At 37.6% G+C, this 19722-nt stretch overlaps 1 protein-coding gene across 3 annotated transcripts in view; it reads right to left on the bottom strand.

The window, feature by feature from the left end:
- The window catches only part of MGAT4A (alpha-1,3-mannosyl-glycoprotein 4-beta-N-acetylglucosaminyltransferase A), a 125772-nt gene extending 111127 nt beyond the window's left edge, over positions 1-14645 (bottom strand). The window contains exon 1 of one of the 3 annotated variants that reach the window (XM_028517768.2): positions 14149-14645. In XM_028517768.2, coding sequence (XP_028373569.1) covers positions 14149-14242 — 94 coding nt within the window. In that variant the 5' untranslated portion in view covers positions 14243-14645. The remainder of the gene's footprint in view (positions 1-14148) is intronic. The other 2 variants (XM_028517767.2, XM_036030094.1) reach the window with 2 other exon arrangements.
- Positions 14646-19722: the final 5077 nt, after the last annotated feature.

Here is a 19722-nt window from a genome sequence, read left to right as displayed (position 1 = left end):
ATACCATATGATCTCACCTTTAAGTGGAACCTAATCAGCAAAACAAACAAGCAAGTAAAATACAACCAGAGACACTGAAATTAAGAACAATCTGACAGTAACCAGAAGGGAGGTAGGAGGGGATAATGGGAGGAAAGGAGAGGAAGTTTTTCAGGAACATGTATAAAGGACACATAGATAAAACCAAGGGGGGTGGAATCAGGGGAGGGAGGTGGAGATGGCTGGGGTGGGGAGGGAGTGGTGGGAGGAAAATGCAGACAACTGTACTTGAACAACAATAAAATAATTTTTTAAAAAATCATGCTAACATCTTACTTAAATGTGGAAGACTGGCTGATTTCTCCCTCATCAGGAATAAGACAGGATGTTGTCTCTCACCATTCCTACTCAACACTATAATAAAGGTCCTAGCCAGGGAAATTAAACAAACAAAGAAAAAGCATTCATATTGGAAAGGAACAAATAAAATTATTTTAATTCACAGATGGCAGGATTTTATATGTAGAAAATACTAAGGAAACCACTAAAAACCTATTAGAACTAATAATTAAGTTCAGCAAGTTTGCAGGATACAAAATCGATATATAAAAATCAATTGCATTTCTATAAACTCATAACAAACAAATCAAAATAAAATTAAGAAAACAATTTCATTCAGAATGCCATTGGAAAGAATAAAATAGGTATAAATTTAATAAAAAGCATAAAAATTATACTATGAAAACATAAAAACACTGTTAAAATAAGTTAAAGATAAAATAAATAGAATCTCATTTTCATGGATTAGAGAACCTGACATTGTTAAAGTGGTAATACTACCAGATATGATCTATAGATTCAACACAATCCCTATCAGAATCCCAACTGACTTTTTAATACAAAAAAAAAAGCTGATTCTAAAATTCATTCGAAATTGCAAGGGATCCAAAGTATCTAAACTAATTCTGAGGGAAAAAAAAGAATAAGGTAACAGGACTAACAAGTCCCTATTTCAAAACTTACTACAAAGCAACAATAATCAAGACAGTGTGGAATAAAACTGGGTTCAAAATGGTGACATAAAGAGATCCTGAGCTCACTTCCTCCACAGACACATCATATGAAACAATTTTCTTTGAGAAATACCTGAGAACTAGCAGAATAGCTCTTTCACAACAAAGGCGAACATGGCCATAAGATGAGTAAGACAGGCAGAGACTCAGTCTCACTGGGACCTCCTCTCCAGTATGGCAATTCACAAGCGGGAGAGATATCATAAGCATGGAGTTCCTGCCAAGAAGCAAGGAGTTAGAGCCCTACTTCAGGCACCCCAATTCTTGAGACCTACACCAGAAAGACAAGCCCCTAAAATATCTGTCTTTGAAAACCAATGAAGCTTACATCCAGGAGACCCAGGGCTGTAGGGAACTGAGACTCTACTCTTTAAGCACTCTCACACAGAATGACCCACTCCAAGTTCCAGAGCAGAGGCAGCAGTTTAAAAAGTGCCTAGATCATATGTGGGAAAGATTCATTAATTAATCCTAAAGTGTATGCTGGAGAGACAGGAATCTGTTGAAAATCTCTCTCAGGGAACAAAGGTGCTGGCAGGCACAATTTTTGGCACTCATCACCAACTGCCCCATGCCAATGATCCCTTGTGGCTTGTCTCCCCACCTCTACCCAGCCCAGCACTCCTCCACCAGTTCCTGTCCCAGCTGGCTCAACCTAGTGGGCGAGGAGGTGCTTGCCCTGGTCCTGTGTTCTTCTGTTGCAACCCTGCCTGTTCCACAAGACCTGGAGGGTGCTTATAATCCAGACAAGGGACACCCCTTAAACACCTGGTGTCAGTGATGAGAGGGGTAGCTTTTGTTTCTGGACCCCATGGGACTGAAACAATCTTAGAGATAGTTCTTGACAGGCTACTTCCCTTGGTGCATTGCAAAAACATCAGACTGAAACACACCTGCAGTTTGCCAATGACCACTTTTTCAAGACTTGGAGACAGAAACAGAGTCAAGCAAAATCAGTAAATAAGGGAGTATGTTCCAAATGAAACAAACAACAATATACCTACCCCCCCCCCAAAAAAAACCCAAATGAAATAAAGAATTTACCTGATAAAGAATTCAAAATAATGGTCATAAAGATTGCTCTCTAATTTCAAGAAAAGCATGGATGAACACAGAACTCCAACAAAGAGATAAAAAATATAAAAAGTACCAAACAGAAATCACAGAGCTGAAGAATGCAGCAACTAAACTGAAAAATACACTAGTGGGGTTCGACAGTGGACAAGGTAAAGCAGATAAAAGGATCAGTGACCTAGCAGATAGAGCATTGGCACTAACAAAGACAGAGCAGAAAAAAACTGTTAATAAAGTTAGTTTAAGGGACCTATAGGACATCTAATAAAACAACATTCACATTATCTAGGGCCCAGAAGCAGGAGAGAGAAAAAAATAAAAGGACAGAAAGCTTATTTGAAAAAATTATGTCTGAAAATTTCCTTGTCCTGGGGAAAGAAACAGACATCCAGATCCAAGAAGCCTAGTGACTTCCAAACAAGATAAAGCCAGATATCTACTCAAAGACACACTGTAATCAAAACATCAGAAGTTAAAGTTGGAGAGAACCTCAAAAGCAGCAAGAGAAAAACAACTTCTTGTATACACTGAAACATCCATGAAACTATCACCACAGTTTTCAGAAGAAACTTTGCAGGCCACAAGGTAGTGGCATGATATATCCAAAGTGCTGAAAGCTAAACACTTCCAACCAACAATGCTACCTGGCAAAATTATCATCCAGAATCAAAGAAGAGATATAGTTTTTGAAATAGTCAAAAACTAAAGGAATTCAACACCACTAAAGTGGACCTACAAGGAAGGACTTAAAGGTTAAAAAGAAAAGATCACTAATTAATAACAAAAAAACAAAGGAAAGTAAATCTGACTGGTAAATAAAAATATATAGTAAACATAGTAGACTAATCAATTATAAAGCTAATATATAAAAGTTAAAAAAGTAGTAAAAATAACTATAACTACAACAGTCAGTAAAGAGACAAACAAAATAAAGATATAAAATGTGACATCAAAAAAAAATGTAAAAGAATAAAAATGTAGGATTTTCCAATGTGTTAAAACTTAAACTTGCTATTAACCTAAAATAGATTGTCATCTCTGTGTGTGTATCATTCATATATGTGAATGACAGATATAAACATATATATAAAATAATATATGTGACCCTCATGGCAACCACAAAACAAAAACATATAGTAGATACACAAAAGATAACAATGCAATATAAAAGACACTAAAAAAAGTCATCAAAGCCCTGGCTGGTGTAGCTCAGTGGATTGAGCACGGGCTGGGAACCAAAGTGTCCCAGGTTCGATTCCCAGCCAGGGTACATGCCTGGGTTGCAGGCCACGGCCCCCAGCAACCGCACATTGATGTGTGTGTGTGTGTCTCTCTCTATCTCTATCTCCCTCCCTTCCCTTTCTAAAAATAAAATAGATAAAATATTTTTTTAAAAAGTCATCAAAACACAAAGAAAGAGAAGAGAAGAAAGGAATACAGAAGAACTACAAAGCAGCCAGAAAACAATTAACAAAATGGCAGTAAGTATGGACACATACCCATATGTAATTATAATTACTCTAATTGTAAATGAACTAAATTCTCTAATCAAAAGACATAGAGTGGCTGAATGAATTTTAAAAAGACATGTTACCTAAAAGAGACATACTTCAGATACAAAGACACACAAAAACTTAAAGTGAAGGTACAGAAAAGATGTTTCATGCAAAGAGAAACCAAAAGAAAGCTGAAGCAGCTTATTTATATTTGACAAAAAAGACTTTAAAACAAAAACTGTAGTAAAAGACAAAGGCGGGCATTACATAATGATAAAAGGGGTTGATCCAACAAAAAAATATAACATTTGTAAATATATATGCACCCAACACAGGAGCACCTAAAAATACAAAGTAAATAATGAGAGTTGGAGGGAGAAATCAACAGCAATACATGGCAGGGGACTTTAATACCCTACTTACATCAATGGCTAAATCATCCAAACAAAAAATCAATAAAAACACCAGCCTTAAGTGACACATTAGACCAGACTGATTTATATCTGATCTATTGTGAACATTCCATCCAAAAGCAGCAGAATACAGAATTCTCAAGTGCACATGATACATTCCCAACTAGACCATATATTAAGTCACAAAACAAGTCTCAATAAATTTAGTAAGCTTGAAATCATGGCATTCATCTTTTCAGACCACAATGGTATGAAACTAGAAATAAATCACCCCCCAAAAACGGGTAAATTCACAAATATGTATACGTTAAATGATATGCTATTAAAAAACCAATGGGTAAATGAAGAAAAATCAAAGGGGAAGCCAAAAAATGACTTGAGATAAACCAAATGAAAATGGGAATACAACATTCCAAAATCTATAGAATGCAGCAATAGCAGTTATGAGAAGCACCTTCATAGCAACACAGGCCTATCTCAAGTAACAAGAAAAATTTCAAATAAACCACCTACCTTAACACCTAAAAGAACTGGGAAAAGCAATCAAAGCCCAAAGTTAGTAAAAGAAAGGAAATAAATATCAGAGCAGAAATAAATGAAGTAGAGACTAAAAAACAATAGAAAAGATCAATAAACCTAAGAGCTGGTTCTTCAAAAAAATAAAACTGATAAACCTTCAGCTAGACTCACCAAGAAAGAGAGAGCTCAAACAAATAAAATCAGAAATGAAAGAGAAGTCACAACTAATACCACAGAAATGCAAAAGATTGTAAAACACCACTATAACAATTACATGGCAACAAATCAGACAACCTAGAAGGTCTGTATAGAAGGTTTTCTATATTCATAGAAAAATACAATCTTCCAAGGCTGAATCAAGAAAAAACACAAAATCTGAATTGACCAATTGCTAATAAAAAGACTGAATCAGTAATTTTAAAACAAACAAACAAACAAAAAAAGCACAAAGTCCTGGACCAGAGGGCTTCAGTGATGAAATCTACCAAACATTAAAAGACAATTTAATACCTGTGCTTCTTAAGCTCTTCAAAAGAAAAAAAAAAACTGAAGAGGGAGAATGCTTCCAAACTCATTCTACAAGGCCAGCATTACCCTAATACTAAAACTACAAAAGAGGATAATACCAAAAAAAAAAGAAAACACAAAATCTGAATTGACCAATTGCTAATAAAAAGACTGAATCAGTAATTTTAAAACAAACAAAAAAAAGCAAACAAACAAAAAAAAATTCTGAATATAGATGCAAAATCCTCAAACCTAATTCAACTATACATTAAAAGGATCATACACCATAATCAAGTGGGATTCATCCTAGAGATATAAAGATTATTCAACATTTGCAAATCAATCAATGTGATACACCACATAAACAAAATGAAGGGTAAAAAAATCACCTGATCATTTCAACAGATGCAGGAAAAGCATCTGATAAAACTCAACATTCATTTATGATAAAAACTCTCATCAAAGTGGGTATATAGGAATATACCTCATTATAATAAAGGCCATATACAAGGTCTATCCAGAAGGTATCCAGCCATGTATTATGAAAATAGACATTTACTGAAGAAGATACAAGATATAAGAAACACTGCACATAGAGCCATGTCACCTCAGTCCCCTTTAAGGTGGGTACCTTGGGACCTCACACAGTTCTCCCAATTGCCATCAGCCGCCCTGTCATATTTTCCTGAATCTTATCAATAGCCTGAAATCTCTTCCCTTTCAAAGATGATTTTAGTTTTGGGAAAAGCCAGAAGTTGCAAGGCACCAAATCTGGGCTGTAGTGGTGCTGGGTCACCTGGGTGATTTGGTATTTCACCAAAAAACTCTGCATGAAATGTGATGTGTGAGCCAGTGTGCTGTGATGAAGCTGTCAATCACCAGTTGCCCAGAGCTGCAGCGTTCTGAATCATCCAAGTAGTTTCCATGGAGGAATGTTCAAGCTTAATGCAAAATTCAATTTAGATTTGTTGCTCTACTCTCAGTTATTTTAAATGCAATGGCCAGAGTACATATGGTCACTCAACAGAATCTGCTGTCCCCACCAACTAGTACAGTGAAGTTGTCATTGTTCACGCCATGTCCATTGTAGTCCTCTCTCCTTGGCTGCCAGGTTATATTGATGTCACATGAACCATTCTCACTATATTAACAATGGCTGGATTTCTCTGGACAGACCTCGTATGACAAACCCACAGCTATCATCACAATGGTGCAAAGCTGACAGCTTTTCCTCTATCTGGAACAAGACAAAGACACCCACTCTCACCACTTTTATTCAACATAGTATTAGAAATCTTAGTACAACAATTAGTATAGCAAGAGAAGAAATAAAAAGCATCTAAATAAAAGTAAGACTGTCACTATTTGCAGATGGCATGACCCTATATAGAGAAAACCCTAAAGACTCCACCAAAAAAAAAAACCTGTCAAAATAAATGTATTCAAAAAAGTTGCAGGATACAAAAATCAATATACAGAAATATCTGGCATTTTTATACACTAATAATGGACTATCAAGAAGAGAAATTAGTAAGACAATCCCATTTACAAGTGCAACAAAAGATAAGATACATAGAATTACATTTAACCAGTGAGGTGAAAGACCAGAAATAAAAAAATATTGTAATTTTTAAATTGTGTTCTGTTCTGAGTAGCACAATGAAACTTAATCACTGTCCTGCTGTGTTCTGCCTAAGACATAAACCATCACTTTGTCCAGTATCTTCATGCTGTATGTGCGATCTGTCTGTTAGTCATTTAGAAGCTTGCTTAGTTATCTTATGGACTGCTTTAGTGTTACAACAGTGCTTGTGTTCAAGTGACCTTTATTTTATTTAATAACGACCCCAAAGTGTACGAGTAATAATGTTGGCAATTCAGACATGCCAAAGAGAATCCTAAAGTGCTTCCTTTATGTTAAAAGATTGCTGAGAGCTACAGTAAGAAAGAATTTTTCATCTGTGAAATTGTAAAGAAGGAAAAAAAAAACTCATGCTAGTTTTGCTGTCACACCTCAACCTGTAAAAGTTATGACCACAGTGTGTGATAACTGCTTCATTAAGGTGGAAAAGACATTAAATTTGTCGGTGGAAGATATGAACAGAAAATGTGTTCTGACTGATAGCAAAGTGCTGCACCAGAAAGCACTTAGTCTATATAAGACTTCAGCAAAGGACCCACTGAAACAAATGACACCCAGCTATTTACTAATATATCATCAGAAAGTTCAAAGTAGCCTAATGCTACATCACAATGCCTGTGTCATTCACCTCACTTCATTTCATCACCTAGGAATTTTATCATCTTATATCATCACAAGTAAAAGAAAGGTGACTATAGTGCAATACAATATTTAAGAGAAACCACATTCACATAACTTTTGTTATAATACACTGTTATAATTGTTCTAGTTTATTATTGTTGTTAATTTCCTAATATACCTAATTTATAAATTAAAGTTTGTCATAGGTATATATGTTTAAAAAATTACATATATAGGGTTTGGTACTATTCACAGTCTCTGGCATCCACTAGAGGTCTTGGAACATATCTCCCACAGAAGGGGTCTATTGTATGCACCCCAATGTTCACTGCAGCAGTTTTTACGATAGTTAAGATATGAAAACAACCTAAGTTCCCATCAATAGATGAATGGATAAAGGAAATGTGGTGTATATATAAATGGAATACTACACAACTATACAAAAGAAGGAAATCTTGACATTTGTAACAACATGGATGAACCTTAAGGGTATTATGCTAAGTGAAGTAAGTGAGACAGAAAGACAAATACCATATGATTTCACTTATATGTGGAATCTAACAAATAAAAACAAACTCTCAGATACAGAGAACAGAATGGAAGTTATCAGAGGGGAAGAGGGATGAGGTGAACAAAATTGGTGAAGGGAGTCAATTGTATGGCGATGGACAGTAACTGTATGTATTGTGGTAATCACTTTATAGTGTATACAAATATCAAATTACAATGTTAGACACCTAAAACTTACACAGGGTCCAGCAGAAGTAACACCTGCTTGAGTATGGTTGGTAGGGTAATATGGGTATAATAATTTATATTTTTAATTTGAACATTTCACTTAAAATGTCATATTGTATGCTTGAGTGTGTCATTGTTATTTTGCAGAATTACGTGTTTTGTAATAAAAGATTTTGTAATAAAAGTGTTTTTTTGTATTAGAACCCTGTATGATGTTATATACCAATTTTACCTCAATAATAAAAAGACAGTGTGATTCTAGCACAAGGAAGGTCAATGGAATACAATTTTAAGTCCAAAAATAAGTCCATAATCTATGATCAACTGATTTTCAACAATAGTGCCAAGATCATTCAATGGGGGTAACACAGTCTTTTTAACAAATAGTGCTGGGACAACTAGGACAACTGGAGAACCACATACAAAAGAATGTAGCTGGACCTTGATGTCACCACATATAAAAATTAACCTAAAATGGATCAAAGAACTAATTATAAGAGCAAAAAGTATAAAAACCTTAGAAGAAACATAGGCGGTTCTTCAAGATCTTGTATCTGGCAAAGAATTCTTAGATAGGACACCAAAAGCACAAGCAACAATAAAAAAATAGACTTAAATTCATCAAAATTATATATTTGGTACTTCACAGTACACCATCAAGAAAGTGAAAAAAAAAACCTACAGAAGAGGAGAATATATTTGCAAATCATATACCTGATAAAGAACTTTTATCTAGAATATATAAAGAACTCTTACAAGTGAATAAAAAGGCAACCTGACTTCCGGTTAAGATGGAGTTGTAGGTAAATGTGATTCACCTCCTCACACCACCACAGCAAAAATTACAACTAGACTACAAACCAAATATCAGCCAGAACTGTCAAAAAATCAAACTGCATGAAAGTCCAACAACCAAAAAGTTAAAGAAGCCACATTAATCCAGACAGGTAAAAAGGACAGACAGGAAGAGATGTGGAACCGGCAGCCCTACACCCATTGGTGGTGTATAAAAATCGGGAGGGATACCTCAGGAGAGAGCGATCCCAGCCTCACACTAGACCACCCAGCCCAGGATTCCAGGACCAGGAAGACAAGTTCCTATAACTCTGGCTATAAAAACCAGTGGGGATTGGGGTACCAGAACAAACTGTGGGGTTCTTAGGAGTCGCTTCTTAAAGGGCCCACAATGGACTTAGGACTTACACAGACTCACTCCCTCTGGGCTTCAGCACCAGACAGCAGCTGGAAGGGCATCAGAGGCATACTGGGAGAAACTGAACTGTCTGGTATCAGGGTGAGTGCTGGGGGACAGCTTTCTTCAGGACAAAACTCCAGAGGCCAGGCAGCAGCACTGCACCATTCTGAGCCCTCCTCAACACAGAGCCACAGAACAGCAACACCATATGGAGACTCCATCAACCTGTTCACGTGGGTTGTCCTGCCCTGGTAATTACCTAAAGTTCTACCCCAACCAACTTACCAGTGAGCTTCTCTACAATAGGCCATGCTACTAAGACAGGGAGTCAAAGCAGCTCTACCTAATGCATAGAAACAAACACAGGGAGGCTGCCAAAATGAGGAGACAAGGAAATATGGGAAAGAACAGAACAAACTCCAGAAAAAGAACTAAACAAAATGGAGATAAGCAATCTATCAGATGCAGAGTTCAAAACACTGATTATAAGAATGTTCAAGGAACTTAGTCAGGACCTCAAAAGCATAAAAAAGATCCAATGAGAAACGAAGGATACACTAACTGAAATAAAGAACAATTTACAGGGAAACAATAGTAGAGTGGATAAAGCCAAGAATCAATTCAATGTTTTGGGACACAAGGAAGCAAAAAACAAACAATAAGAAGAGGAAGAAAAAAAATCAAGAAAAACAAAAAAACAAAGGATAGTGTAAACAGCCTCTGGGGCAACTTGAAGCACTGTAACATTGGCATTATTAGGGGTGCCAGAAGGAGAACAGAAAGAGCAAGAAACTGGAAATCTATTTCAAAAAATAATGAAAGAAAGCTTCCCTGCTTTGGTGAAGGAAATAGACATACAAGTCCAGGAAGCTCAGTGAGTCCCAAACTAGATGGATACAAAGGGGACCAAAACAAGACACATCAGAATTGAAATGTCAAAGGTTAAAGATAAAGAGAGAATAAAAGCAGCAGGAGAAAAACAGGTAGTTGCCTACAAAGGAGCTCCCATAAGACTATCAGCTGATTTCTCAAAAGAAACTTTGCAGGCTAGAAGGGACTGGCAAGGAGTATTCAAAGTGATGAAAACCAAGAACCTACAACCCAGATTACTCTATCCAGCAAAGCTTTTCATTTAGAATGGAAGGGCAGATAAAGTGCTTCCCAGAAGAGGTAAAGCTAAAGGAGTTCATCATCACTAAGCCATTTTATATGAAATAGTAAAGGGACTTAAGAAAAAGAAGAGGATCAAAACTATGAACATTAAAATGGCAATAAATTCACAATTATCAACAATTAAATCTAAAAAACGAACTAAGTAAACAAGCAGAACAGGAACAGAATCATAGATATGATGATAATTTGGAGGGTAATCAGTTGGGAAGGGGAGAATGGGGGAAAAGGCACAGGGTTTAAGAAGTAAAAATTGGCAGGTAGAGAATAGATGGGGGATGTTAAGAACAGTACAGGAAATGTAGTAGCCGAAGAACTTATATGCCTGACCCATGGACATGAACTAAGGGTTTAGAGGGACTGCCAGAGGATATGAGAGGTACTGGGTGGAGGGGGGAAAAAATGAAAAATTGGGACAACTGTAATAATATAACCAATGAAATATATATATATTTTACAAAGACAACTCATTTTTAAAAACAGGCACAGGACACGATACAAGTGAACATTTTTCCAAGAAAGTTATACAAATGGCTAATAAGTACATAAAAAGATGTTAGACAAACCACTATGAAATACTACTTCACAACCACTAGGATAGTAGAATCAAAAAGCCAGATAACAAGTGTTGTCAACAATGTAAAGAAATCAAAACTCTGATACTGTGCTGAAGGAAATGCATAATGATCCAGTTGCTTTGGAAACCAGTCTGGCAGCTCATCAAGTGACTAAACATAAGTTACAATATGAACCAACAATTCCACTCCTAGGTAAAAATACTCAATAAAATTGAAAGCATATGTCCACAGAGAAAAATGTACATGAATGTTAAATGTCCCCATGGACAAGGATCTAAAACTGCTTGCTCAGTCTTGCCGAGCTTCTGGATTGTTCCTGACCAAAGTAGGAGGTTCATTAGGGGCCCTACCCCCACAAGTAAGACATGTAATTACTCCTGCCCCACTTCATAACACCTGCTTTCAACTTTCTCAACCTGTCCATGACACATACTTGGAATCCCGGTCATTTTTATATGGGGATCCTATATCTTCTGGAACTGGTGACCTGGTTCAAATTCCAGCTCCTCTGGATGGGTTCCTAACATCCTCCCCAATTTATACCAATCCCATGGTACTCGTATATTCTTCCAAGTGGTAAATGAAGACCTATGACAAACCAGATATACTCCTAGAAACTGCAATGTGATTACCAGGTAAAACTTGAGACAGTCTAGGAATGCTATGAGCCAATTACAACGAGCATTTCACATTTCCAAAGCACAAATACTCTATAGCCTTTTAGAACTCCATGGATGCACATGTAGCTCTCTCTACCGGACAAGCCCACTGTTCCTTACTCTCCTTGGAACAGCCTTCACATTTACTCGTCCTCTGTGAAGCATCACAAAAATCAATAGCTTCTGTCTCTGCTCTTCTAATCAACAGAGCAACAACAAAGAGGATCATCTCTGGAATCAGCAGCCCTAAGTTCAAACTTCACTCTACCATTTAATGTATGACCTTAACAAGTTTCTTAACCACTGTGTTGGTTTCTCACCTATAGAAAGGAGGTAATAATGCCTCCCAGGGTTGTTATGAGGATAAAATGAGAGAATACACAACATGCAATGTGCATATAACAATACAAGCCCAGCACTGTTATTGCTTCTATCTCCAAACTGATAATATCATATTTGTTTACAGGCATCTTCCTCTACCAGTCCCTTAGCCTCTCAAAGGTGTGAAATTTCTTATTCTTTCTCATATTCATAGCATATAATACAGTGCTAGGCACAGGATAGGTACATAAAAGGGACCAAGGGATAAATGAAAAATAAAAACTATTAATCCAGCAATGTCAATATTATGGAAACCATGCTTTCAATATAAAAATCAGAGCATGTAGTTAATGAGTATACTGAAATATCTGAAACCAGGTCCTCTCTGAAAAACCCAAGTTGTTTGACTGCCAGAACAATCTAAAAAGAATACTAATGCTCAGCAGTTAGGGTGATTACATAAGTGATATAGCATTACAACACAGGGGATTTTACATAACTATAACAGGTCTCTGTTAATACCTGAAAGAGTATGGATAAAACACTAAGCAGAAAAACAGAACACAAGAGTATGCATGGAAGCATTACAGAGCTATTCAAGGAGTTATAATCAAAGAGAATAGATTTTTTCATGTGTATCTAAACAACATGGTGAAAGAATCTTGTATTTTTTAAATTAATTTTGATTCTAAAGACAACTTAATACAAAAAATGCTTATAATGCCTTTATATAATAAACAAGATAAATGGAATAGATAATCTAAAACTTTTAATCCCTTAAATATAACACAGTGAGAAGAATCAAGTTTCCCCATTATTAAAACTCTCTGAATAGGTAAGTTTCCTGACTTGAAAAAAAGAAATCCAAATACACTTCTTATGGTTAATTCCCTTACTTCATAAGTAGACTTTTAAGGCCAGTCATTTGTTTTGTTCATATCAGGCACAGTCAACAGGTTGATTAAATTAACCAATCAAAGTTCTTCCTGCATAGATCTTTTTCCTTTGGTACAATTAAAAAAATAAAACCTAAAATGCATAATCTGTCCACAAAGAAGAAAGGTCTTCAACAGGTTTTTCATTCATTTTTCTCCAAAGAGTTCCCCCCAAAATTAGAACCCAGCTCACGGGGCAGGGTAGAGGGGGGAAAAGAAAAAGAATACCATACTTGCTCAAAGCATAGAGCATATGTTTTTCACTTATACCAGCTTATTTATTGTATACATATACTCACAGATATATCAATATGTAAATATGTATATCTATATAAACACATCAGAGGAAAATTGTCATGAATCCATCTTTTCAGTTATCTTTATACAAATCAATAAAATAATGTCAGCAATAGCATCATCAAATAACCAGGTTATGAAGACTATTCTAACTGGACTCTAACAAAACAAATATGCCCTCATCTGAACACCTCTATCCTTCTTGCCATCAACATTCCTTAGATTATTATAAGGAAAGAAAACAGGTAAAAAGTATGGATAGGAATCTACTCCAAATAGTTTCTCTTCAAAAACAGCCCCCAAAAATGCATTATCCCTGAATATACTTCCAATCACTAAACAGATAACCTTTCTTAAAAACACAGTTCAACAGTCTAACATAATTAATTTTTAAAATTTTTTGTTTTCTAATCAGAATTTCTCATCAACTCATAAATACTTTTGCCTAAAGAGCAATCTGTCAACACATGCAGCTTAAATCATTAACCACACAACACCAAATCATTAGTATAATCACCATGTAAATTTCATGAAGTCTCCGATTAGATCCTTTTAGGCATTTTGTACAACACTCAGTAAAGGATGCTTATTAAACATTTATGATGTTTAATAATAAAAATAAAGTGTAAAGAGTCTTGATCATGCAACTTGCCTGTCATACATAACATAAACCACTGTTCAGTATCTTTTCAAATTATAAGATACCAAAAACAAAACTAACCCCATTCAAATAAAAATTGTCTCCTCTGTCTAAGAATAGTGCTTCGTTTACATGTCAGTAAGAAGCTGCTAGGCCCCCAGCAGACAGGATGCAACATGCAGACTGTTGGAGTATTTAACCTAAGCATTTATGTACCATTAACAAAGCACATTTTATGCACATTTCATGCCTAGTACATTTCATGCACATTTTTAGAGATATGCTCCTTACCTTTCCCATTTTGCCACGTAGTATACCAAGATAAAGTAAGGAATGAAGTGATAAATGCTAAAATGGTGGCTACAGTTCCATTTCGGAGCCTCATCTCATTTCACCATCACACTGGTTCATATGTCAACAAAGTCAAGTGAATCCAGTACTCCTGGCTCTGGGCCAATGAAAATAGTCAATAAGAGAGGTTCATTCCAGATGCTCTGCAGAATGTGTCTGACAGCATCACCAGTCACAACTGCTATTCAAAATTGTCTTCACAGTCTTCATAGGTTGAGGTCTCATCCAACCTATCCAAGAGGAAAAAAGAAAAAGTTGTTCAGTAATGCAAAATATTGGTTTCTTCATTTATTAGTCACCATTACAAGCAGACTTTTGGCAGGGCCAAACTGTATCTATGAAGATTATTCCCACCTCTAAATCACTCATTTAATATACTAGGATTATAGGGTTCTTCTCCTTAGGGGAAAAAAGCATCAAACTACATATATTCCCTCCTCATTTGTTTCATCCGTGAAAAGAAAGTTATGGTTATGTATGTAAGGAGGGAAGTTGTGGGGCTCATTAAACATATAATAAGCCAGATTCCAAGCTGAGAACTCGAATGATCACACAATGGTTCCTGAGTAACATAATCTTCACTCTCCTCAGTTCTCCTACAGCACAGTAACAGTTAATGTTTTTTAAAAAATGTAAAAAAACTGACTGACTACAACATACAAGGATCAAAAAACCTGGGTCCCGGATCTGGCTCCATCATTACTTACATGACAAGGTATGTTACTTCAGGCATTGATCTTTAGGAATCTAAAGAAATTTAAAATTTAAATTTGATCTTTGAAATTTAATGCCTGCCCTCAAATTGGGAAGGTTTAGGCATTTTAAAAATGCATCTATGGAACCAGAATACTGTTATGACTGAGGATCCATCACTTTATCACCACCCATCTAATAAAACTACTAAAAAAAATGGAGTGAAATGCAGTCCTCAGGGGTATTTGAGCATAGGTGCCTAGCACATAATAGGTTCTCAATAAATGTTAACTGTATTAGAAATAAAACCGAACAAAAAAACTATAGCCAGTCACTTGTTCAGTCCACTTTATACACAGCTGGTCTCATTCCCTGGGGGCATGCCCAGCACTCTGAGATGTGCACTGATTACTGGTGACCTCAAGGGGACCCCAAGATGCACTTCACAATATACTAAATTACACTCTAGTGAGGTGAGTTAATGTACCTACAAAAAGGCCTACCAAGCCCAAGGGACAAGTCCTTCAGTAGAAGAATATGGCTGATTAAAGTAGCCACTTATAGGCAATTCTGAAACTACCATCTCAGCCACTTTGTAAAACTGAACATTACTAGAAATCTCTATTAGTGAAGAAAGATCACTAAAGCACGGTATTAGTAATACAGATGCTGCAACTCATTGAGTGTTCCCTATGTGCTGGATCCATTATATATTTTTTAATTTAATCTTTATTGCATTTTTTCCCATTACCATTTAGTCCTCTTATACCGACCTCCCCCCAGCAACTACCATACTGTTGTATAAGTTTTAAATCCTATGAGGCAGGCATTATTAACCTGATTTTACACACAATAAAAAGGAACTCAAAGAGAACCCTAATTTGCATGATTCCAAAGTCTAAACTCTTACCTACCAGATCTTTTGCCTCTCAAACTCATCCACCTGCACCCAGGCAGGGAGAGTGGTGCCAGGGATATTCCCAAGTCTCAGGTTATATGAAGAATGTTCACAAGGTGTTAAGTTTAGCCAACAGTTTAAGTGTGAATTTTAAAAATGTTTATACTCCATAACAAATATGGAAAAATTTCAAAAGAGGCTGCAAAATTCATAAGAAATCTCAAAGTTTAAACTTAGAATCTTGAACAAATTTCTCTTCCTATAGCCTTTGACTAAGACCCCTTCCTATAATACGTGAGTGCACAAGCCCTGAGGCACACCTGTAATTCTCCTTGGCTAGCAGCTCTAACTGTGGTATAATATTCTAGAAGCACTGAACTCCCTCGAGCCACTTCCTTGCTTACTCTTACTATCTAAAAACAAGGCACTCAAAAGATATTCTCACAAGTTACCACTGTTTTCTAAACCCCAACTTATTCATTTTCTATAGTTAACACAAGTTAACATCAAATATGCCCATGCCTACTGTTCACAATTTAAAACCTTCGTGGTGAAATTCTATAATTTCAATTCCATAAAGTGCCTAAAAATCTTAGATAACTAAGCACCCAATAGTGAGTTCTGATGATAAAAAAAGAAGTGATAACAGTGAACTATGTAACTTGGACTTTTAACCCTGGTATGACATTATATTGGGGTGGCTGAAAAGTCCATTACATTTTTTCCATGTAATGGCTCTAGTAGCACTTAGTTATCTTTAACTCCATTTGAAACAATTTTGTTAGACTGTATTGTGACAGCTCTCATATCAGTGTGCATTTTAGAAAAACTTAACAAATTGGTGAATTTTGTGCATTTTAACAGCGAAGATAAAAGAAGATATGCAACATTCTCAGCGTGTTATGTTTTATTATTTCAAGAAAGGTAAAAACACAACTGAAATGCAAAAAAAAAGACATGCAGTGTATGGAGAAGGTGCTGCGACTGATCAAACATGTCAAAACTGGTGTGCAAAGTTTCTTGGTACGACTGACAGACACTTTGCCCAAATAATTCCTTGCTGTGGGGTTATTTTATAAGTCGGAAGGTATCTAGCAGCACCCCTGACCTCTACCCACTAGAAGCCAATAGCAGGAGATACTGACATACTCAAAATAGCCAAATCAATAAAGTTATTGGTGAAAATGGAAAAAAATGTGTCTTTTATTTTACAGAAAAAACTAAACAGACTTTTTGGCCAACCCAACATAAAAATTTGTGTAACTTTCTGTTGCTATATACTTAGCCCTACCTTCAGGGAGGATTTTGTTCTAGTAAAATATGTAAAAGTATATGGGCTAGTCTAAACATTAAATTAATAATCATGGGGAAGTAAAGAAATAGCAAATCATAAAATTAAGGATATTTTAAAATACAGTTTTATCAAATATAAATAAAGCCCATTGATAAAATTCAGTATAAATGGGCAAAGACAATTAAAAGTGAATGAATTCTAAAAGCAAAGTAAACTACAGATAATACTATTGAAAAATATAAGAAATATTAAACAGGAACTTACTAAGCCACAGTTTAAAGAAGATAATGCACTTATAATGAATTCTACTAACAAATAAGACCTAAAATTCTTCAAGAGAACTAAAACATCATTTTACAGGAAGAATGTAGTCATACATTTTAAATGAAGATTTCCAAACTAATGAAGTTTAACTGCACAGTATAAGTGAAGGCTCAGGACAAGAGCAAAACTAATGATCTCTGGTCTTTTTTTTTTTTTAATTGATCTCTGGGCTCTTAAACCAGGAGAGGCAATTAATAGGCTGGACAACCAAAAGCCCTCTGGATTGACTGACTAACTTAAGAGACAAAGTGACCCATATTTTAAAGTATCCATGGTCACAAAAATTTTATTCTGAGTCTATCACTTTACTTTTGAATCTTTAATGAAAAAGGTAGTGGCTAAAATTACTAGTCATCTTCTCCATCCTGACAAAAATGAATGGAACTTTCAACTCTAGATCTCAGACTGAAAAAAAATGTTTTAACAGATTTTTAAGGGCTGCAGTCCTATATTTTTATTATTAGGTAACAGGTTATTTTAAATAACAGGTTATTGTTCTCTGGACAACTGTTCCATTGCTCACAATACTTCTGCTGAACATTTGACAAATTCCTTAATCACCATCCTACAGACAAGGCAGATGGAAGGAAGGAAGGAAGGAAAGAAAGGAATGAGCAATCATGAAATCCAAAATGTAATCTAACTTTATACCCCGCAATTATGTTAAAATTCACTTATTTTACATTTATGAAAGGATTAATATTTTTACTTAAAACATCTTACATAATTTCATCGTCCAGTGCGTTTTCGGATTTACACTTGTGAGTAAAGAAACCGATGCCATACCCTGTTAGTAAACTATTTTGTAAAATAATCAGAAACGGAAACATAAACCACAAAACGCATAGTATTTGATTCTAAATTTAGATTCGAAATTCAAACAAACAACGTCATTATCTTTCTTCAGGATTCGTCCAACAGCAAAAGCACAGCAGCAAAATATATGGAAAGCATTGAACACATACATTGTGCCTGCTCATACTTCACAATTCGGGTTGTAGGCAATAACCGGGCTTCAGAGAACACATGCTGCGAGAAATAAAAGCGGGCGCGCGAGGGGTAAGACTGCCAGCTCGTAAAACATGCCTTCAAGCTATCACCTGGCACACGCAATGGAATCATCAGGACCCAACCTAAGGGTCCCACGTGCAGTTTCCTCCGTAAGTGGTGGGGCAATGGGCTGCTCTTTGACACCACACTATTACCAGGTCTTCACTTTGTAAGAAAATTCGCTACCACGTCTGCACGCCCCCTCACCAAGGCAGGAGCAGCCCCTGCCTCTGGAGCCGGACCGCCTTGCCCCTACCCCACCTGGCCCTCGGCCCGTAGAAACGCTGGGCACGGGCCCTCGGGCAGCCTGTTCCAACCGCGAACAACTCTCACTTCCCCTCCGCACCCCCAAACCCACTCTCTCTGCCACTTTGCCCCAAAGTAGACCAGCCCTGCCTCGGGGGACAGTGCCGGGAAGGCACCAGGAGCCCTGCCGGCCACCGGCCACCGGAGAGCGCACGGCACCGAGGGGCTGCGTAGCTGGCGGCTAGGGGCGGACAGAGCGACCAAGGCACCCGGCCCACACCCCGGGGCCCAACCCAAGCCCCGGGGCCCAACCCACGTCCCGACTAGCCCACAGCAGCCCGTGGTGGCGCGAACTCCCAGCCGGGCCGCGCACGGGTGGCTCCGTTACCAGCAGGTGGATCCCCCGGCAACCCTGTGTCTAAGAGCCCGGCAGTGGGTGCCACCCCTCAGCTCCGCGCCTCTCGGTACACCGCCCTTGCGCCACCACCTCCAGGTCTACGACTTCCCGAGGTGAACGACTCCCCCTCACCCTCGTCTATCTTTCCACAGCTGCTTAGCCTCCGACGCTTCTGATGCCGCTGTCGCTTCTGCCGCTGCTGTTGCCGCCGCCGGGCGCCCCGCCTCCCCGCCGAGACTCCGCCCCCACTTCTGGAGCGCTGGCCGCCCCGCCCGCGACCCCGCCAGCCATTGGCCGCCGGGGCTTCACGCCGTCCACTGGGCGCCCCCACGCGGCCGAGCCGCTCCCGTCAGTGGCCCACCCGGCTGTCATTTAGGGGCGCGGTCTCGTAGCCTATATAATTCTCGTGAGATCTGCATTTTCCTCCCCCTTCTTTTAATGTCACGGCTGGGTCTGTAGCAGGATCCCCTAGTCTGGTCCTAGACTGAAAGAGCTTGGCCTCTGCCCCACGTCTGGCCATCGCGCTGCCCGCAGGCCCACCGGCCCGCCGCCCCATCACCGTAAATAGATTTAATCCTCCCGGCAAGTGCAAAGGCAGTCTAGACGACCAAC

This window comes from Phyllostomus discolor, chromosome 6 (assembly GCF_004126475.2).
Source record: "Phyllostomus discolor isolate MPI-MPIP mPhyDis1 chromosome 6, mPhyDis1.pri.v3, whole genome shotgun sequence".
Taxonomy (NCBI): Eukaryota; Metazoa; Chordata; class Mammalia; order Chiroptera; family Phyllostomidae; genus Phyllostomus; species Phyllostomus discolor.
Note: the sequence above shows the minus strand (reverse complement) of the source record. Positions and strands in the feature narration are given on the sequence as shown.